Source organism: Panthera onca, chromosome D4 (genome assembly GCF_046562875.1).
Source record: "Panthera onca isolate mPanOnc1 chromosome D4, mPanOnc1 haplotype 2, whole genome shotgun sequence".
In the NCBI taxonomy this organism is placed as follows: domain Eukaryota; kingdom Metazoa; phylum Chordata; class Mammalia; order Carnivora; family Felidae; genus Panthera; species Panthera onca.
The window spans coordinates 15,966,933-15,989,750 of NC_138351.1; the positions used below are offsets into that span (position 1 = coordinate 15,966,933).

Sequence of the window (22,818 nt, forward strand, 5' to 3'; positions counted from 1 at the left end):
CAGAAAGATAGCTTCAGAAAAGCACCTTTACAAGCAGGCTGGGAAGTCCAAGGATGGGCTATCTAACAACCAATTAGATATTCACTACATGGCTTATAATTCACCAAGTACGTTTTAATAATAATTTAATTTGGTTCTCAAATGATGACAGATCGCTCTTTATGAAATTCTCGGTATCACTTTCCACTTCATCATTTTATTTTTGTTGATCTAATGAAATTTGGTTTTATATTTTTAGTGCCTGACCTGGAGTGGGAGAGGTTCAGTAAATGGTTGTTCAAAGAAAGTATGACTAATTCCGCGGGATACTTAGATGAGAAAACTGAGACAGCCTTAGGTTAAGTGACAAGACAAAGGTCCCCCAGTCAATGAGTCAGCTTCTGTAGTCTCCATCCCGTTCCCAATGACTGCACTGCCTTGTACATTGAATCGTCCCCTTCTTCTATCGTGTCAGTGACTGACATGGAAAGGTTCAGGCTGGTGGTGAGAAGAGGGACAAAGACGAAGCACATTTTACAAGAATTTGATTTTGCTCTCTTAGTGCATCAGTTAAGAATGTCTTTCAACGAACTGCAAAGAGTCTGTACTCTTCCTTTAAATGTTTCAAGAAAGAAAGACTACTTAGTCTCTGCTTAGAATAGAAAAACTAAGGTTTATGCTCTTAACTCTTTAGTGCTTCCTTTCTGAAAATGATATCCAAGTGACATGGCAATCACTCCTGGGGAGGTGGCTACTTGTACCATAACTTTGGCAATGGTTTTGTTTTTGTAAGAGCGCCAGGGAGCAAGGGGAGAAAGCATGATCCTCCTGGATCATGGTCCTTTCCCATCATAGGGAATCTTCTGCAGTATGGAAACTATCCTTACTTTACATTCATGGAAATGAGAAAGAAATATGGAGATGTCTTTCTCATCAAACTTGGCCTGGTGCCTGTCCTGGTAGTGAATGGGATGAAAATGGTGAGGCAAACACTACCTCAAGGATGGACCGTGTTTTACAGACCAACCCATCATGCATGCATGTTCTTTGCTGGCAGAAAGACAGAGTCTTTCATTTTCAAGTATGGAGAGAGTTGGAGGCTTTATTAGAAAGTCGCCCTTAATGCTTTCTGAACTTTTACTAAAACAGAAAAAAAAAAAGTCCTCCACTGTCTTTGCTTACCCGAGGATCAGGTCATCAAGAAGTTTCTGAGCTGGTAAAAGTCTTTGAAGAATTGACTTCCAAGAATGGCAGCTTTGCCCCCAGAAGTGTTATCACACGTGCGGGGGCCAATGTTCTCCGTGCCCTTTGCTTTGGCAGGAGATGTGACAGCAGTGATGTGATGAGGAGTTTCTCAGAATAGATAAAATGATCACTTACTCAAGATCTGCAGTGAAGTTAATCCTGTTGATTTCGTACGTTTCCATTACCTTCCACTATGAATTATAAATGCACCTCAGGAGGTTTATCAGGCCCTGAATCAGTCTATTGTACCACATGATCATCTTATTACATGTGATAATGTAAGGATTTAAATTCATGCCAGGATGAGGGTTTTGGTGAAAAGTAAATGATAATGGTGAGATACACTGAGTACCCAGAAAGTTGTATGTATTCTTCCTTGGTTCTTCCACTATAATTTTTCTAAAGTGAACCTTACCCAAACTAGGAGTAAATTTGAGGTTTGGTCAGTGAGATCATAGGGGAGTATTACTTGGTTCTCATGTAGGGACCCTAAGAAGAGCTCTGAATTCTTTGAGAACTCAGAAAATTTTCCCAGTTGGGTGTATAAGACAGAGACTTGAATTGTGAATCTATAATTGGCTGATAAATGATGACCAACAATGGAGATGAATTCCTTGGAGAAATGAACGAATGATTTAGTTTCTCCCATTTTACATCTGAAACTATGAGGTCTCAGATATAAAGTTATCAGCATACTATTTCAGAAGGTGATTTAAATAGTCACAAAGATTATTCAACAGGAAGCTTCCAATTTACTCCTAAACCCTACTTGAGTTCCCTGACTATATGCAAACAAATTTTGAGATTGTAATACAGGCAGAAGTGGATCTTTCTTATGAGCCAGTGAAATCTTTGTTGGCCCAATCTGATGGTCCACACAAGAGTAAGACATCTCTTAAAATACGTTATGTATTAGAAAGAATCCTAGTTCTCAGGGTCCGATTTGCTAAGATGAGGGCATCAGGGGAAAAAAAAAAAAAAACATAAAAAGGCAGATAATTGAGTAAATGAAGAAGTGTGAAGAATAAAGTCCCCTCCAGTTAAAAGAAGAGACAGAAAAAAGAAATAACCAGAAAACAATCTGTTTCAAGGTACCAGCTGGAATTCTAGATCAGGTACAGTAAGTAAATGAATTTCTTAAGTTCATACATTTTTCTCTTATTCCCTAATAGGCTTCAGCCCCATGTCTTTCTGTATGGTGATAACAGTTAACTCCTTACAATAAATAGATTTGAAAATCTCTTATTATAATTCATTGTCTAGCAATTTCTCTGAAGTAAGTTAACCTCTAATTTTTATGAGCGTGCTTCCAAACGTAGTACTTTTTAAAACACTTTTAAAATGTTTTTATTTATTTTTGAGAGAGAGAGAGAGAGAGAGAGAGAGAGACAGAGCACGAGAGGGGGAGGAGCAGAGAGAGAGGGAGACACAGAATCTGAAGCAGGCTCCAGGCTCTGAGCTGTCAGCACAGAGCTCGACGCGGGGCTCGAACTCACACACCGCGAGATCATGACCTGAGCCGAAGTTGAAGTTGGATGCTTAACTGACTGAGGCACCCAGGCGCTCCTGTTTTGTTTTTTGTAATGACTGAAATACGCTTCCAGGAGAAAATGGAGTTTAGTAACTTTTTTATTTTATACTCTCAAGATTGAGCGCTACCATTGACCAGCAAAATTGGTTGCAGGTTTAAAATGATGTACTTATATTCCTTATATTCCTAATCTAATTAGGTTCATTCAAGTTCTGTGGTGCTCTCACCCTTCATGGGTGATGTGGAATGTAGTTGGAGATAAATAATCATGCTAAGGTTTGACCCCTCAGGACGACATCCAAGCCATTGCCGATGCCCTGGTTAACGCATGCCACAATGACTATGCTACCACCGAAACAGCCATCTTAACTGATGCTGAAATCATAAGCACTGTGAATGAGCTCTTTGGAGCTGGTAGGTAGGAGTATTTGTCAATATGGAAGGCAAATAAAGATTAATTGCGATTTTTTTGTCAACCGCTGTTCACGGTTCAGAGCCCTTTTTCGACACTGGCCATTTCATATAGCTGATCTCACTGTGTAAACCATTTGGTATTATGCCTTTTTCCCAAGTCATTCAGAAAACTACGTGTTCTGCTCAGAGTAGAGACTTGAGTTAACATAATCCCCAGTTCTAGTGCATTATATTGTTCAGGCAATGCCTGGCAGTGTTTTCTGGTTGGTTATTTCATTCCCCCACCTCCCACTTCCAGGACTTTCCCCAACCCACTGGCATTTATTCTTGATCTGTGTAAAACGTTTTTGTTTGTTTTACGCATTGTTTTATTTTTTGTAACGTTTATTCATTTTTGAGAGACAGATAGAGAGTGCAAGTGGGGGAGGGGCAGAGAGAGACACACACAGAGAGAATCTGAACCAGGCTCCAGGCTCTGAGCTGTCAGACAAAGCCGGACGCGGGGCTTGAACTCGAAGTAGGGGCCAGCGGACTGAGCCACCCAGGCGCCCTGTTTTATGCATTCTTGTAGAATAGGCTTTCTATTGCCATGTATTACCATCTATTCTTATATTATCGTGACCTTTAATTTATATAAGTGCCCTTTTATTTACATCTCGATCTATTTCTAACTCTTTCATGAAGCCCTATATTTCTGAGAGCCAATTATGATTGCCAGGTGTATTTCTCATGTGTTGTTTCTAACGGTTACATAATATTCCGTGGCATGCACCCCCCACATTTTATCCATCTGCTGTTTTGGGGATGGATACCTGCCTTGTTTGCAAATTTCAGCCTGCACAGATAATGCTGATATTGAATATCTTGATAATGCTAAAATGACCATCTTTATACATCAGTTTTTGCCTCCTTTTGAATGATAGCCTTATGCTAAGAAGCAAACTTTCTGGCTCATCTAATAAAATGAGTCTTGAGTTTTTTATACAGAGTACAAAAATCCTTTTCAGAAGGATTGTACTAGTCTACACTGTCACCATACTGCTATCATTCCTAAATTTCATAGTTTTTAAAATCATTCTTACCTATCAAATTTCTTATAAGTTCTATTAGGTACTAGACTGCAGGAAGCAAATTCTCTTAACATTACGACAAAGAATACTAAAGATGTTTTAGCCGTTTAATTAAAAAAATTTTTAATGTTTATTTTTGAGAGGGGGGAGAGGGGCAGAGAGAGAGGGAGACACAGAATCTGAAGCAGGCTCTAGGCTCCGAACTGTCAGCACAGAGCCCGATGAGGGGCTCGAACCCACAAACTGTGAGATCATGACCTGAGCCAAAGGGGGATACTTAACCAACTGAGCCACTCAGGCGCCCCTTAGCAGTTTAATTTTAGATGCAATATTCTTCAAATTCATTTCTTCCTTTCTTCTTTCTATCATACTTACTGGCAGTTTGGTTTATTTTTTTCTAGGGTCTACACAATTATGTTCTTGAATATTCTTTGCAAACAGAAGCATTTGTTTTGATATGCATTATTTTTCATCATGCAAAGAGACTAGCTCCTCTTCCCCATACATATATACATATATATATATATATATATATATATATATATATATAATTTTGATCATGATTTAAATTTGATGGATATATATGTATATACATATATATTTGATGGCTATATATATATATATATATATATACATGTAATCATGCTGTGCTTAGCATTTCTTCCGCTAACTATCTGATGTTAAATATTAATGTTAGCATTTGTGAGTCATAGCAATGCCTTCAATATATTAAATGCTCAATATGTTGCACAGGTACAAGAAAAAGAATAAGTTACTAACTTGACAACAGGTGGAAGATGTATCAATCGATGAAAGAATGAAGATTTATAAAGAAGTCATATTATTATTACAGTAAGAAAAAGACATTAAACATTGTGAGTTGTGGGAGGCAGCTTAGGGGTGGGCTGTTTGAATTTATGGGATGTGTTGCAAGGTTGTATTTTGCTTTCTTGTAGTACTAAGTGGATGCTGCTATGAATGGTTACTTCATCCCCCAGGAAAACTTGCACCTTTGTCACGTAAATCGTGACGAATAAGTCGCCAAAATTATTTCTTGGGATAAGATTCTTTTGGTTGTGCCTTTCTTAGGAATTAGTCTGGGGACAATGTACATTCTTTCTAATGACACTTCATTCCTTCTGTTTCTCTTGAAAGAAACTGGAAAGAAACTCAGTTTTTTCTCCTCCATCCTAATGGGAAAGATGGAATCTTAATATAAACTCATTCAGGGCAATCTGATTTCAAAACTGGGCTCACTAGGTGAGGTGGGAACCAAAGATGTCATGGGTTCATCCTCTGCATGGATATGACCAGATGATATTTCAAAATGCAGCCTAAATCCCCTCCCCGCCCCTCGCCCCCCGCCCCAGAACATAGGTCATTATATGCAGGGATTTTTCTTCTCTCAGTTTTTGCTTGCTTTTTGTCTACCCCAGTACCAGGATCGATTCCTGGCGCATAGCAGGCACTCAATAAATAGTTGTTAATAAAATGCAGTTGGAGGCTCACCCACATCAACTATTAATGGGCAGGCTGAGCTGAAGGTGCCTCACACAGTGTGAGAATGATGACGGGGTGCATGGACCCCTACCGTGTGCTGGGCACCGAATTGCAAAGTACCTCCTCTGAGTCTCAACAATAACTTTCAACCAAGCTAAACAAATTGCTTCCGATCATGTGTTCAGCAGATAGCAGAAGCAGGACTCACGTCCAACTGCTTAACTCTTGTTTAATGGACGTCAGATGCTCCATTTGGCCTGGGTTTGATGTTTCCAGTAAACTAGTAGAGATGCCTTCTTATGCATTCAGCGGGCTATCTACACAGTGCCCTGCACAGCTTCTCCTTCTTCATGCAAGATCTCATCTCACTAACGTCTCATGCTCAGAGCTGTTAGAGAGGCAGGTGATTTTATCCTGTGTACCTAACTGCATCTTCACAATCTCTGTAACCAGCAAAACAGCAGAATATACATTGCATGGACTGTCCCAATGCAAAACTTATCATCAGTGAGATTGACACATCCATTCTGTAGACCCAGTGATCATACCGAATAAAACTAAGGATTTTTACAAGTCGGTATAAGAAGACATACAGTCAGTATAAATTTAATGGCATTTATTCTCAACACAACCTCAAGTATCCCAAAGGTTCTAGTATCCAAGCATTTATGACTATATTGAATATTAAGTAATGTTCAAACAAACTGAGTTAACACACAGGTGCTAATAAAGAAATACTGTTTGCACGGAGGCACTTGTTTAAGCTAAATAAGTATGTAACTTAAGACTTGATATTAAGGGGAAAGTATTCATGTTTAAAGTAAAACAGAGGTCACAAACTCAAGCACCTACTGAGCAGTGGAAAACGCCCCAAATGAGAGATTTGCACTGGTTGAGGCATGGGGAAGAGGCCATCTGTTCTGTCTAATCCAGCCAGTAAATCATTGTTCCTATATTGCCTGCCCCTTTCATTACAAAACAGAACATGGAAATGCAGATTTTCATGTGGAATCTTCTGATTTTTTAAATGTTAGCAATAATGAATTGCATTTAAAGGATTATCAGAGCAAAAAGAAATTTATTGGAGGACTGAGTACGATTTGTAGGTCTCCAGATCTGTGGCCTCTGGTGCAAAGAGAAAACAATTGTTTTTCTCCTAGACAGACGGGTGACATCTATGCAAAAAGAGGCCCATTACTTTGTAAAGTCAGGTGGGTCCCTCATCTATGGCTTAGGATGTATTGGGAAACATGCTAAAATTAGTTGTCATAGACAAGCCAAATATGGTGCCTGGTAAGAAAAGGTAGAGGGAGGAGGGAGAACCGTATACACAACAGTTTGGGAGCTTTGGGGGACCCCCTCACTCAGGGATGCTTTGGGAGACCTGACTCCCCTCTGTGATGATGTACGAAGCCCACATCCTACACACGTTTGCACCCCAGTGAGAGAAATGGCTCACGGTCTCATCACTCTGGCTCATTTTTCTGAAAGCAAAGGAGATTGAGTGATAATTACTTTTTATTTATACCACAATTTTGGAATATTCTTGTGAGAATTTTGTGGAAGTCTTGACATAAAATTTTTAAAAATTGAAGTGAATGTTCAAATATTTTATTCACTAAGGACTCAAAAGTCATTTCAGTGAAAATTAAGCATAATTATACTAAATCTTCATGACAACTAAACTTGTCAATATACTAAAAGAAACAAAAAGACATTTATATCCGTAATAATTATATATTATATAATAATTATATATGTATAATTATGTATCTCCATAATTAGATACAAATTACACATGCATATATTATGTACATACACATAGTGTGTATATAGAGAGAGATTATATAGAGAGATTATATACATTATATAAATTATATATAGATAGATTACATGCATACATATAGGTTATATATACACACACACACACACACACACACACACACACATATATATATATAATCTATAAAGGATGTGCCAAAACAAAACATTTCATGCAAAACAAAATTATTGTGGAGAAGTTGGCAGCAAAGGTAAAAGTGATAAAATGACTTCCTTTAAAATTTTTTTTTAATGTTTGTTTATTTTTGAGAGAGACAGAGACAGAGTGCAAGTCGGGGAGGGGCACCGAGAGAGGGAGACACAGAATCCGAAACAGGCTCCAGGTTCTGAGCTGTCAGCACAGAGCCCAATCCGGGACTCGAACCCACAAACCGTGAGATCATGACCTGAGCCAAAGTCGGATGCTTAACTGACTGAGCCACCCAGGTGCCCCTAAAATGACTGCCTTTTAAAATTTTACTTTTGTCTATTTTATACAGAACTATTTGGGGTGATCCCAACTTATTTAGACCTCAAAGATTTCTAAAAACAAAAACAAAAACAAAGAATGACAGTCTTCAGGACAAAATGTTGATATTTGGAACAGGACTCTTGAGGCGTCTCAGAGAAAGTATTGCAGGAAATGTTCATTTTTATTCATCATTGCAATTTTATTCATCATTCATGCAATTCATCATTGCAGGAGATATTCATTTTTACCACTAAAGTTCTGCAGTGGCTTGAGCTGAACAAATACCCTGGAGCTGAACTTGACTGGTCACCCAGGTGCGACTTAGCCATGAAGCCAAAACGTACCAACTCTAAACAGAATCTCATTTGGTTTGTGTTCTTAGGTTCTGAGACTGGGTGAAAGATTTCTTGTTGAACTCAGAAAAATTAATGGGGTTCATATTCATTTGACAAGCAACTGAAAGATCCTCTCCAGCTAAACTATATGATTAGTTCCTGTTTTTGTCTATCATCCTAATGTAGGAAGTGGTTTTGTAAAGTGTGTGGCACAGCCTTGGTTCTAATAGAAGAGGTTTGTTTCATAAGAATAAGCTAAGAAAATAAGGAAGTGTATGTGATTCAGGGGTTCTTAAGCCCATGTCTCATGTGGTGTCCCACATGTCACCGAGTCACTGAGCCGGAAAGAAGGAAAAGATGAGTGGTGGGTTGAACGAATCTATCTCTTTTATACCACAGCTTCCAACAGAGAAGTACACTTATATATGTTTTAAATATAGGGTTCGAGTACAGAGGTTCCTCAAAAAGGTAAAAATAGAACTGCCCTATGATCCAGCAATTGCCCTACTAACTATTTACCCAAAGGATACAAAAATACAGGTTCGCAGACGTACATGCGCCCCAATGTTCATAGCAGCATTATCAACAATAGCCAAGCTATGGAGAGAGCCCCAACGTCCACTGATTGATGACTGGATAAAGATGTGGTATATAAACTCAATGGATTATTACTCAGTCATCAAAAAGAATGAAATCGTGCCATTCGCAATGACGTGGATGGAGCTAGAGTGTATTATGCTAAGCGAAATAGTCAGAGAAAGAAAAATATCATCTGATATTTACATGTGGAATTTAAGAAACAAAATAGATGAACAAAAGGGAGAGGGGAAAAAGCCCTGAGAGACTCTTAAAGATAGAGAACAAACTGAGGGTTGCTGGAGGGGGGGGGGGGATGGGTTAAATGGGTGGTGGGCATTAAGGAGGGCACTTGTTGTGATGAGCGCTGGGTGCTGTGTGTAAGTGATGATTCACTGAATTCTACTCCTGAAGCCAATATAGGACTATATTTTAGCTAACTAGAATTTAAATGGAAACTTGAAAAATAAATAAATAAATGCAGGGTTCAGAATAAGAACAAGGTTCTGGTATTAAATATATTTCTTTTCAGTGGTCTAGGAAATAGATGCTCAAGAGGTCCAGAGAAGGGAGCTAGAGTCACCTAGAACAGCAAAGAACATTTCATAGGGGTAGCAAATGAGCTGTACTCTATTTAGAAAGGTAGTTGAGGCACTTGGGAGACTCAGTCAGTTAAGTGTCCAACTTTGGCTCAGGTCATGATCTTCCGGTTTCTGAGTTCGAGCCCCACGTCGGGCTCTGTGCTGACAGCTCGGAGCCCGGAGCCTGCTTTGGATTCTGTGTCTCCCTCTGTCTGCCCCTCCCCCTCTGACACTCGGTCTGTCTCTCTCTCTCTCAAAGATAAACAAAAATTTTAAAAATTAAAAAAAAAAACGGTAGAGAAAAGGGCATGAGGGCAGATTTCTTCAAAATCTGTTTTTATATTGGCTCTTATGTTTTCTGTATTAAGAACTTAACCTCCGGGCAAATTGGTGTTTTCATAATGTTACCAATTTCTTTTCACACATGCTAAATACACATGTGTATTCGTTTGCCAGATAACAAAATACCATAGCCTGGGTGGCCTCCACAACAGAAGTTTATTTTCTCACAGTTCTGGAAGCTCGAAGTTCAAGATCAAGGTGTTGGTAGGGTTGGTTTCTTCAAAGGCCTCTCTTTCTCCTTGGTTTGTAGATAGCTGCCATCTCATTGTTTTCTCACACGGCTGTTTCTCTGTGTGCACACATTCCTGGTGTGTCTCTTTTTTCTTAATAGGACACCAGTCATATTAGATTATAGCTTCCTCCTAAGAGCGTCATTTTAACGGAACTATATCTTTAAGGACGTTATCTTCAAATACACTTCCATTCTGAGATGTGGGGAGATGGGACTTCAACCTATGAATCAGGTGGGTGGGGGGACACAACATGTTATGAGAAGAAAAAAAAAAGGATAGCAATTAAAAAAATATTTTTTCAGTGTAGTATCCAGCTCTAAGTATGTGTCCCTTGAATTGAATTCGTTAGCGAGTTAAGGCATATAAGGAACAGAAAACAGATAGTTTGAAAGACCTTGTATTTCAGATTGAAGCTTTAAGGAGAGTTGTATTATAAAGGACTTGGAATCAAAGCTGAGAGATAAGAGCATATCTGAGGTCTAATGGAGACGGGGAGGGCCATGGGGAGGGGTGACTCTAGATAATGACCTCTCAGACCAGGACGTAGCAATGGAAGCCCAGAAGTAAACGAATTCAGAGACATTGAGAATTAGTGTCAGGACGGGGGCTTTCTTTCCAAATATACATAAATTCAGCATTATCCTTGGAAATAAACAAATCGGATTGCTTGTCCTATCTTGTAAAAGCTTTTGAAACTATTTATATTATCCCCATGACAGCGTGTCAAACCGAAACTATTCTTACATTTTTTTCTGTTAAAAAACTGTCAAATCTTCCTTATACTCAACAGTAATGGGTCTGACTACAACACTACAGGAATCTGTTTATCTGGCATTTTCATTAAAGAATTGTGTTTTTCTAACCTCATGTCTTTGCTGGTTTTTCTAAGCAGTAAGCAAATACGATTCTATAGGATTCTATACTTTTTTTTTTTTTAATTTTTTTTTTTTTCAACGTTTTTTTATTTATTTTTGGGACAGAGAGAGACATAGCATGAACGGGGGAGGGGCAGAGAGAGAGGGAGACACAGAATCAGAAACAGGCTCCAGGCTCCGAGCCATCAGCCCAGAGCCTGACGCGGGGCTCGAACTCATGGACCGTGAGATCGTGACCTGGCTGAAGTCGGACGCTTAACCGACTGCGCCACCCAGGCGCCCCTAGGATTCTATACTTTTAACCGTTGTATTGTAAAAGGTTAATTCACTTTTACTGTGTTCCTAAGATGTAAGTAAATACTATTAATACTGTTACACTAAGGTATAATTAATACTATTAAGCTTTTTGTATAATTCAGAAGTTTACATTTTATGTATTTTTAGAAATATACATAAAACGAGAAGAAAGCTTAAAAGCAAGATAAGAACAACTTTTCTTGGTCATTTAATGTAAGGTAAATGAGTTACTTTTAATTATATGTATTTATCTAGAGGTAATAATACTTTTTTATGTAATACAATCAGAAGTGACACAGTGTACCAAAATATTATATGAAATAACTTATATTAACATAAATATCTTAAATAATTATCTGGAAACTACACATAGAATTCTTTATGACCATAGAGCGGTTGATAGTATAGGGATGTATTCATCCAAGATGAGTGAGGCCCCAACAGTCATTATACAAGGTAAAAAGGCAGAATTATAAGAATTATATATCCTGCTACACAAAAATATGTATAGATAACTTTGTGCCTTTCTTGTAGCCCCTTGGGGCTGTTTGTAACATTACGAAAATGAAGATCAGCCTGGAAACATTATCCACTGCATAATGCAAGAGAGCATAGAATGTGTCTAGTTCCAAGTGGTTTTCAAAGGAGAAATCTTGCACCAAGATTTATAAAGCTATTTATATGTTCCCGCATTACAATTCTTTAATTTTGTCCCCGTTAAGCCCGTAATCAAGGTGTAATAGTAATCCACAAAACAAGTTAAGAAATCAGAACCATTTTGAGAGGCAGAGGGTATTTTACTATCTACATAATTCTTTTTTTATTATTTTTAATGTTTATTTATTTTTGAGAGAGAGAGAGAGAGAGAGAGACAGAGAGTGAGTGGGGGAGGAGCAGAGAGAGAAGGAGACACAGAATCGGAAGCAGGCTCCAGGCTCCGAGCTGTCAGCACAGAGCCGGATGCGGGACTCGAACCCACGAACCGTGAGATCATGACCTGAGCCAAAGTCGGACGCTTAACCGACTGAGTCACCCAGGCGCCCCTACTATCTGCATAATTCTTAATTGGGCTGTGAAATCTACAGGTGCTTCTGGGCCTCCAGCTATGTGGATACATGACTTGGTATTTCAAATTCACACAGGACTTCCCCCACAAAACCCAAGATTCCTACTTACGACAAACATAAAAGCACCATACTATATACACCTTAAATCAGAAATGGCTAACGGGAGTTGTTTAATGGCCTAACAGGCCATGAAACAAATTTTCTGTAGGGAGTACACCATTGACTTTCTCTTAAGATAAGAATAAAAATGCAGGATGCAGGCAATTGATTTTCTATCGTATACATTTTTAACACTGAGAGAGCCAAAATAAATAAAAATCATAAAACTTTATAGGTCTTCTTCTTTGCTTCAAGCTGTTTATAGAGAGTAGTTTACCTCAATTCAATATGACTATCTAAAGCCCCACCACACATACATATACAACATCCCATGACCTTTATCCTTTACCCCTGTGGACGAAAGCATGTTGAACAAATGAATTTTCCAGGTAGGTGAGATGACCAAGTTCCAAAAGGTGTCTTTTAATGAATCTTAATAAAAGTCTTTCTGGGTTTCTGATGTCTTAAAATGCATTTACTAAACAAACGTTATGTTTTCCAGACTTTATAGTGACATTTATTTCTATAAGGTACTTACTGCCCCGGGCTGAAATCATTTTATGCTCTCTTGGTCATATTTCCACCCTTGCCCCAATACCCGGTTTTACTCATCATCTAAAACATTTTTTTTTCTTAGGTTTATTTATTTTTTTTTTTTTGAGAGAGAGAGAGAGAGAGAGGGAGACAGAGCGTGAGTGGAAGGGGGGGCGGGAAGAGGGAGGGAGACTCTGAGCTGTCGGCACAGAGCCCGACGCAGGGCCTGAACTCAGGAATGGTGAGATCATGACGTAGGCTGAAGTCGGAGGCTTCACCAATCGATCCACCCAGGTGCCCCTATTCATCGTTTTAATGCCAACCTCCCCAGCAAGTTCCACAAAACAAGTCTGCTTGGCTCCCCATTGTATCCACAGTGTCCAGCTCTATTTTAGGCACTTAGTAGACACTCAGGACACGGTTTGCTCGATGAATGGCCCTTGCTAAAGTTCCTTTCAGTGGAAGGAAATGTCTGATATTTTCTACTATGGATATTATTTCTGGCTCCTCTGCTCAGAGTTTCACTTCCACCCATAGCCTACGTCTCCTCCGTCTGGAAATCTGTTTTCAACCTTGTCGCACTTGTTTAAGCTCTAAGATGCAGGTCTCATCAATTAAGTCCTTTTTTTCCTTACATTTCTATGGCCATAGACTCCAGCCGGAAATTAGCCCCCTGTCTCTTTCCCCAGAACCAGTGTCAAAGTATGTCCTACACATTTAGGAAACTCTCCAAGCGTAACAACTCAAATCTGTTCCAAAAAGTCACTGTGTTTCTTTCACTCTAACCTCTTTGTCTTGTCAATGCACATGGGTATCAGCAGCTATGTCACTGACTTACCAGAAACATAGGTTTTCTAATGGCGTCCGTCACATCTCCTGCACACTCTGATGGAGAGAAGCTGTCACTACTTTCTCCCTGTCATGTTTACACCCAACGATGAGTGTTGGGATTTACCTAATTTTCAATGGCACACCTGAGAGTTACTGGTATTTTTAAAGCTTCCTTGAAGGTTTGGGGATATTGGAAAGGCCTACGCTCCCCCCACCCAAGATCATGTCCTGTCACCTGTTGCCTGAGGCCAGTCTGTGCCCAGGATCTCATCCTGAACCAATTTCCTGTTCTCTTTGCTTACCATGGACAGGTGCCATTCCATTCTCCCTTACCCCCACCCCCTTTAGACTGCTCACTCCAGCTTTTGCACACTCTGAGCCTCGTATAAAAGAAGCAAACTAGCCTTCTCCCGGTCCTAGAGAGAGGGGGTCAATCTTCTGAAGCTTGCCCCAGGCATAATTTCTGAATCTACACGTCCTACCCTAGGATTAACCCCTGCCAGGGATGACTAAAGTGACATGTTTATTTCATTCAGGGCCAGTCTTAGGTGCCACAGAAGACAGCTGGTCATATGATCTCAAGAGATAGTCACATTGCTGCTCTCCAAAACCTGAGGTATTTATTCTCATTTTTGCCAAAATTAGTGAAACGAGCATTCATCTGGATTGTTTCTACTTCTCTCAAGCTACTGCTGTTTCACTGCCAAGGCAAATGTTCTAACAGTCTTTGAACATTTGTATTGGGCAATGTAGTAGTCATTTTTAAATTATCAACGTAACACAAACCATGGAATAGGCATTGACGGTATCTTTGTGCAGAAAAGGAGGCTCAGAGAGATGAAGTCATATATTTAAGATCGTTCTGCTGGTAAGAATTTAATCCAAGATGAAAATCTATACCAAACCCAATTCAAAGCTTGCATAGTTTCCATGGTGGTAGTAGTTTCAAGAGAACACTCCTTAATTCACGTGAAATCTTGGCAGCTCTTAATATATAAAATTATGTTTCTAGTTGAAAAAGGATCACGAGCTTAGAACTTGGCCTCTTTGTCTCCCATCGTACCCCTCTTAGTGCCAGAAATCTAGGGGCGATATATATCAGCAGGATGGATCTAGGGAAATTGTTTAAGTACGTTTGAAATAATTGAAATACATTCCAAAGTTGCATCGTTCAGAAAATCCATTTCAGGGAGATCAAAGTCCTAAATGAAAACAAAACAAGCCACACGTTGAAGTGTTTAGAAGAAAGTATTTTTATAAAAATAAGAAAAACATTCTTAAACCAGGTACAGAAAATGCAATCCATAAGAAAATGGTTACTTCATTTACTACATTGAAATTTAGAATTTCTGCTCCACAAAAGGCTCAATAAACAAAAAGCAAAAACAAAACAAACAAACAAACAAAACAAACAAACAAGCCACAGAGTGGGAAATAATATCGGCAACACATATAACAGACAGGCGAGTTGTATCCAGAATCAAAAAGAATGTATTCAAATCAATATGAAAAAGATCATCAGTACCCCCCCACCCCCCAAAAATGAGCAAAGAAAATGAGTAGGAGGAAAAGAAAAATGGAAAAGGAAAAGCCAAGAAGCATGAGAAACCAAGATTCTCCGTAATAATCGGTAAAGTGCACATTAAAGGACTCTAAACTACCATTTCTCGCTTAGTAGACAGGTCACAATTTACAAGCCTGACAGTATAAAACAGTGGAACTTGGAGAAATGAGGCCTTGCATTCCTTCTTGTGTGGGGGGTGAGGGTACAACCAATATGAAATTTAGAAGTTTTTAATAGACTTGAAGTTGCACTTACTCGGTATTCAGCAATTTCATTAGAGCAACGGTCACGCACACCCACGTACTGTCCACCCCAGCTTGCTTTCTTCTGCTACTGAAAAACTGGAAACAACTTAATGCTTATTAATGAGATGCTTGACAAATGTACTTAGGTTGTCGTCATATAATAGAAACAATAGTATAAACCTGCATACTCGTGTTCCGTGAATCGGGCGTGGGGATAATGAACACAAAATTCGGTACCTTGTGGATTGTGTGTGTACGTTTTTATTGATTGTGCTGTTTGTTGTTATATGGGGAGAGTAAGATGTGATGTAGATCGAATGCTAAGAAAAATCAGATTTTTTTTTTTTTTTCCTATTTCAGCTTAGGCTCATGCTCTGGGTAGAGTATCACATTTATTTGAGATTTTAAATTCTCTCTACTTCTGTGAACTCATGTAGAGAGTGAAGAAAGGTTTAAAGATGGCAGATATGTATCATAAAATTCATGGATTTGCTCTAGAGAGTGGGGGACTTTTCAGACTCTCCGACTAGACAAATGAACTTTGAGTTACAACACGAGATTATAGAAGTTTGGCCTTAATTAAATTTAAAAAAATCTGGCAACTGAGAATAAGGAAATAAACAAAACACTGTCCATATAAAACCTTACAAGTCAAGGATCATTCCACTGATGGATTAAGAAGCTCTCCATACCTACAGCACACTTTGGTTTGTTTTTAATGAGTGTTTTCAGGTGCCTATTCTAAGCCAGGCACTTTAGACGCCAGGCATAAAACAGATGACTAAAATACATTCCCGACTTCCCAAAACTCTTTAAGGTAGAGTCAAGTATTGATAATCATGTAGATATGTGTGCACAAGCACACAGTTACATATACATATTTCAATTGTTCTAAGACTGGTCATAAAAATTCAAGCTTCCAATTCTCCCTTCTCATGCAAATAAGTTGGGTGTGTGTTTAAAAATTCCTTTGCAATTTCCTTTTTGTAAAAAGTCCATGACAAGATGAATGTTCTTTTCCGATCAAATGCATTTGTACAGTTCGGTCGATTTACCTCTTTGCACAGCTGGTCACTCTCCTAAGGAGTCTTTACTCTTTCGTACCTCTGCACTAACTTGACCTATTTTCTACTATATTTTCTAGCATCCCAGACTTTGTGGTCCTCACTGGGTCTCAGGGTGTCTCTAAGTCTTCTGCCTCCATTTTGACCTTCATCTGTCTGTTTAGAGTTGCCAAGAAGTTTTGCCATCTCAGAAGAGGTGAGACCAGGAGGTTTAGAATCCAGTACCTCGGGAAGAGAGTTTTGACACCTTTGGAAGGCAGAACTTTGGCTATCATCTTAGCAGTGCTTAGCTTAGTGTCTGGAATATAAAGTCATTTAGCATGTACTCAGATGAATCATTCCCAAAGTATTTATTGGCTATCCACTTCATTGGGCCTTCATGGGCTATGGGAAAGTATTGTGTGAGAAGGCTTTCGAAAATTAAAATTGCTCTGGGCAGTGAAGTGATTTATAAGGTGATCTCTCTTTAGTTAACAATAATCTTACTCTACATGTTTCAGAAAACTGAGAAATGGAGCCTAGTATATGAAAACTATCTTTGGAGCAGGAACAGTAATTGTCTTTAATTTTGAATTAAGAATTGTTTTTCTCAAGCTATTGGGCAAGATGGTGTGAGTCCAATTACTGTACACCTGGGAAGCTCCTGTTTGTGTTTTTGGTTAAAAATGTTTATAGGGCCCGCTGGGTGGCTCAGTCAGTTAAGTGTCCGACTTTGGCTCAGGTCATGATCTTGTGGTCTGTGAGTTCAAGCCCTGCCTCGGGCTCTGTGCTGACAGCTCAGAGCCTGGAACCTGCTTCGGATTCTGTGTCTCCCTCTCTCTCTGCCCCTCCACCCCACCCCCCGCTCATGCTCTGTCTCTCTCTGTCTCTCACTAATAAATAAACACTAAAAAAATTTTTAAAAATGTTATAAACTAGTCATTCCATTTAAAGAAAGTGCACTCGCTCTGTTCTCTTCCTCCCTGTTTTCTGCTCTATACTACAAACACGAGTTTGCTGGGAAACTTTTTACTAAACTATAACATACATACAGAAAAGCACACTAAGGATAAACTTAAGGTTTGATGAGTGTTTAAAAACTGACCACCACCAGCATCTCAGAGCCCTCCATCATTTCATGCCTCCTCTTACAGGTTTGATCTCTGTACCCCAATGGTAACCATTATCCCAGCCTCAAACGGGATTGTTTGGTTTGTCTGTTTTTTACTTATAAATAGGGGAATCAAACAGCATGTACTTTTTTGGGCTTGACTTCTTTGTAACACCCTGTGCTTTCAAGACTTACCCAAATAGTGCATAGTTTTATTCTACTCACTCTTATTGTTATAGTGTTCCATTAGGTGAATACACCATACTTGACGAATTTTTTTCTGCTAATAGGAGCCACTTGGGTAGTTTTTAGTTTGACTTTATTATGACCAGTGCTGCTATGAACATTTTAGTGTACATTTTTTGGTGAACATATGTATACCTTTCTGTTGGCCACACAGACATAGAACTGGAATTGCTGAGTCATAAAACCTTCATGTGTTTGCCTCTGGAACTTCCAACCAGGTTTTCGGCTTGATTGTTGTCAATCTGTAGCTCCGCCAGCAAGGTGAAAGAGTTCTCTGATTTTTCCACATCCTCTTCAACAATTGCTGTTTTCTGTATTTTTGTTTTAGCCACAGTGATGGCAAACATACCCTAATTAAAGAGGCAGATGGTCAGAACCATCCCTGGTCTGTTACCTTAAATGAACTTGATTTTGGCAATGTGAGCTGGTCCATTCTCTCTTAATGAAATGAATCTAGGGCAGATTGAGTGCATTCATCCACTGAAGTCCTTCAAAAGTGAATGATCTTCCAACCCTCTGCTACCTCCCCTCAAATACAAATGATCTGGGGTCACTGTTACCATGGCCTCCTGAGAAAGTAGTTTTTGCCAACACTACCTTTTTCTAGTTTCCTTGGAAAGAGATGTTACAGGATTTATGCCACTAATCAAAAAAATCTCTGCCTTCAAAATATATCTCAGCTATTGCAATGTCTGTGTTTTGTTCATAATTCCAGGATAGTGTGGAACCAGTTATTTGTACCTGTCGATCTTGCGGAATAAGTCTTTTATATTTTTCGGACTGCTACTTTTCACCTCAAAAGTTGGGACCGAAAAACAAAATGTTCTCTCTATTGATTCACATTTCTAAAATTCCTTCTTGGTCAAAAGTATAAGTCTGTTGTCCTTCCAAACTTTTTTCTTTCAGAAAGGAAAAGAAAATCAAGGAGAGAACGTTTTCAGATCCTACTAATTATTTTTCATGGCCTCTGTGCTTCTTTTGCTCTATTTCACCTCATATATTTTCCAACTAATACCATTCTGTTTAGCATGCACTTATTTTCAAGTAAAGACTTGGATTAGTTTTCATATTTTTTCTGAAAGTACCATTTCATTAGAAAGGTATTCTTTTGGTGATAGAAGCTTAAGTCTTAACTCAGAAATTCTTCCAATAATTTGTTTGAGAAAGTTTGAAATTTCTCTTTCTGTCGCATAGACAATGAGGGGACCCTATGAATTCCACAGTGAATTTTAAATGCAATGTTCCTTCAGTAACTAGTCTCTGAAGACAATAGAAACTTTTCTACACATGATTTTTAAATAGATCTTTGAATCCTCTCTTCATTTTGTTTATGGTATCTCTTACCATAAAAATATGTCATTTTTAAATAGCCAAATATATCTAACATTTCCTTTATGATTTTTGAGATTCCTGTCATACTTAGGAAAGCCTAAATTCCCCACCTCAAATTTATACAAATAGCCTCCTACAGATCCTCCCAATATTAAAAAAAAAAAAAAAAGGGCTCTAGTTCTGTTTCTTTCTGGATAATCAATCACATGAGCACCATTTATTAGATTAGCCACTCCTTTCTAAGTTAGATAAAACCACATATATCTTCATCTTTCTGAGGATGCTCAACCATATGTGACTAATATATTTATGTATTTCTCTGCCAGTATCATACACTGTTGACTTCAGCGACTTTATAGGTATCCTAGTATCCAGAAGTCTTCCACTTTGCTTTCTTAAATTTTTTTTAACGTTTATTTATTTTTGGGACAGAGAGAGACAGAGAATGAACGGGGGAGGGTCAGAGAGAGAGGGAGACACAGAATCCGAAACAGGCTCCAGGTCCTGAGCACATCAGCGCAGAGCCCAACAGGGAGCTCGAACTCACGGACTCACGGACTGCGAGATCATGACCTGGGCCAAAGTCAGATGCTTCACCGACTGAGCCAGCCAGGCGCCCCCACTTTGCTTTCTTAATTGTTCTTATTCAATATTCATAAATTTCTTGACTACTTTTACAGATTTATTCTTCCACATACATCCCAGAAGCATTCCATGTGATTCCATAGAAAATCTCATTGAGATTCTAATTTGAACTACATAGCATTTATCTATTAATTTCGGAAGTACTGACATTTCTATAGCTCATTGTTATTCAGGTTATTTTATGTATCTCATTTGGATTTCACAATTTAGGTTTTATGTCTTATACTATTCTTGCCATATTTAGGTCTAAGAATGCCATTGTTTTGTCTCCATTGTAAATGGGTATATTTTTTTCCACTTTAGTTTCAAACATTATTGTTAAGACAGAGAAAAAGCTATTGATTTTCATAAAGTGTCCAATTAGAGTCAATCTCAGGAGTCTTTCAGGAGCTACTGGGAAGTGGTCCTCACTTTCCCTCCTGAGCAAGAGATTTTGACAAAACATCTTGTCTTAAGAAACCTGAAAATCAACTCATCATGTGGGCAAACAGAATGTAGAGATGGAGGCATAGTAGATCCTAGGTCTATTATTTGATTTTCTGGAACAAGCAATATCTGAAGCCATTATCCTTGGTCCTTTTCAATTACTCAACCCAATAAACTTCCCCTATTTCCATTTGGTTTTAGCAGGGTTAAGTGGGTCTTATTTACCTTTGCTTATCAAATACAGTGGATACGGAAATTTGAACTTGACCTCTTCCAGAAAACTCTGATGTTGGAATCTTCAGGAAAATGCCAAGCTACACTCTACTGCTACCACGAGAAAAATAACTTAATGGAGTAGAGTCGAACAAAACACAGTTGCTGAAATCTCATTCAAGATGTGTAGGATAAAACCAAAATTGCTTCATTAGAAAGTTGAGTTTTAAGAGATAGAGATACAGTCAAAGGTATGAAGGGCTGCCAAATACAAAACTGTAAAAATAAAGCGAATCGGTTGTATGGAAGGATGATGAAGGGCACTTATATTCTAGTACCTGTGTGATATAAATTTGTATATTAATATTTTGTAATTAATGGAGAGGTGAGAAATTCACTTGACCATAACTACTTCATTCAAGGCAATTTAATTAATTTAAAAAACCAAACACTAATTATAATATGAATAGCATAATTAAGTTCTTTCATTCAAAGAAAATACAGCTTGAACCCACAATGATGTTATGGAGTTTCTTTTACATCCGTCTTGTTTATCCAGCTGACTGGTTTCTTCATTACTGGCCTTCTGACAAATCATTGTACAACTCTGATTTTGTTTGTTGTTTCAGCTTTAAAGGCACATTCAGACCAACCAACGGCTTTCAAATATTTGATCACATTTGAGACTAAATTTTGCTTTGCTTCCTGTTAGAAACGGGTTGAGACTCCAATAGGATTGAAACTGACCATTTATGACTCAGGGTTTCAAAACACAATTTCTGTATCATTTGCTAATTTACCTCTGTGTTATTTCATTTCACTCCACACATTGATTTGAGTGTGATTATGACCCACGCATGGCAGGAGCATCACAGGAAAAAAAAAATCTAGACAAAGATCTTGCTTTCATGAAACTTAGATTTCAAAAAAGAAAGAACAAATCAATAAATATGCAAATAAAATAAATACGTAGATAAGCCATATAAAGTATGTCAAGTAGTGGTGAGCCCTGCGAAGTAATGCAGGGGAAGGAGGATAGAGAAAGGGCGGGGATGCCCTTTCACGTGACAGTGAGGGAAGTCCCCTCTTATGAGGTGACTTTTATGCAGAGGGTTGTAGGGAATTAGGGACTCAATGGATATCTTGGGGATGCACATTCCAGACAAGTAAAGAAACCCTGAGTCAAGAATATGCTCAGGTGTATAAAGGGGTAGTGAGAATGCCTGGAGGGAGGGAACAGTGTGAGGATGCCCGAGAGACAGAAGACAGGTGCTAAGGGCTCGATCACGTGGGACACATTTGTTTTTAAAACATTGTTCTGTTTCTGCATGATAAGAGACTGTAGAAGGTGAAGTGTAAAGGGCTATTACATACTCGTGGTGTCTTTCCTCATTGGATCGGGGGCCCCCAAATGTGGGGCGACCATCTGGTGAAAGCCAGTAGCACAGTCAGTGAATTCACCTGAGGCAGGACAAAAGAAATAAAAGCTTATTGAACACATCCCAAGGGAGCGGGAGGGTGGCTGGGCAGTGTAGCAAAGGAGAGACTGTGACAAGAGGCACTGAATGGGAGCTGCATTTAAAGGGGGAAGGTGCGGAGGTATGGCGAGGTATGGAATTTTCCCTTTCTTGGTAATTGTGCCTGGTGGTAAATAGCCCATTGGTCAGTTAGGGCCTGTGGATATTTTGAGGTGGGGCACCTGATGGAGCCGTCTGTATTCAGACGCTCCTGGGTCTGTATTCAGACCCAGGGGGTCGCCGTGGACTCTTCTGCCTTGATCAAGTTTCCATCGCTCAAGCCTGTTGTCTAAAAGCAGACTCTCCAATACTTGCCAGATAGTAAGATGAAAAGTGACATTGAATTTTTGCTGTGTGGAGGTCATTAATTAGATGATTAGATTAGATTAGATTAGATTAGCATAGGCAAAATAAATTTTATGTTTTGACAGAAAATTATGCAATTACCATAGCATGCTCTTCTGGGTTTTCAGATTCTAGGGCAAAACCAGTGAAGTGGCTATTATAACACAGCATAGTTCTTGCGTGGATCAGGGAACTCCAAGTAGAAAGAGGTCAAACTGAATATATTTTGAAAATAGGTGCAGAGAATTCGCTGGATGTGAAACAGAGGGCTCTTATCACTCAGTGTTTCATCAGAAAAGATATGGCACATTAAAGTAAGATCATTAGAA

General features: G+C 38.8%; 1 protein-coding gene across 1 annotated transcript in view; it reads left to right on the forward strand.

The window, feature by feature from the left end:
- Positions 1–705: 705 nt before the first annotated feature.
- Positions 706–22,818, forward strand: part of LOC132663416 (cytochrome P450 1A1-like) — a 54,764-nt gene continuing 32,651 nt past the window's right edge. Inside the window, 4 exon segments of the mRNA XM_078436134.2 lie at positions 706–754; positions 757–1,173; positions 1,176–1,318; positions 3,046–3,169. Coding sequence (XP_078292260.2) covers positions 706–754; positions 757–1,173; positions 1,176–1,318; positions 3,046–3,169 — 733 coding nt within the window.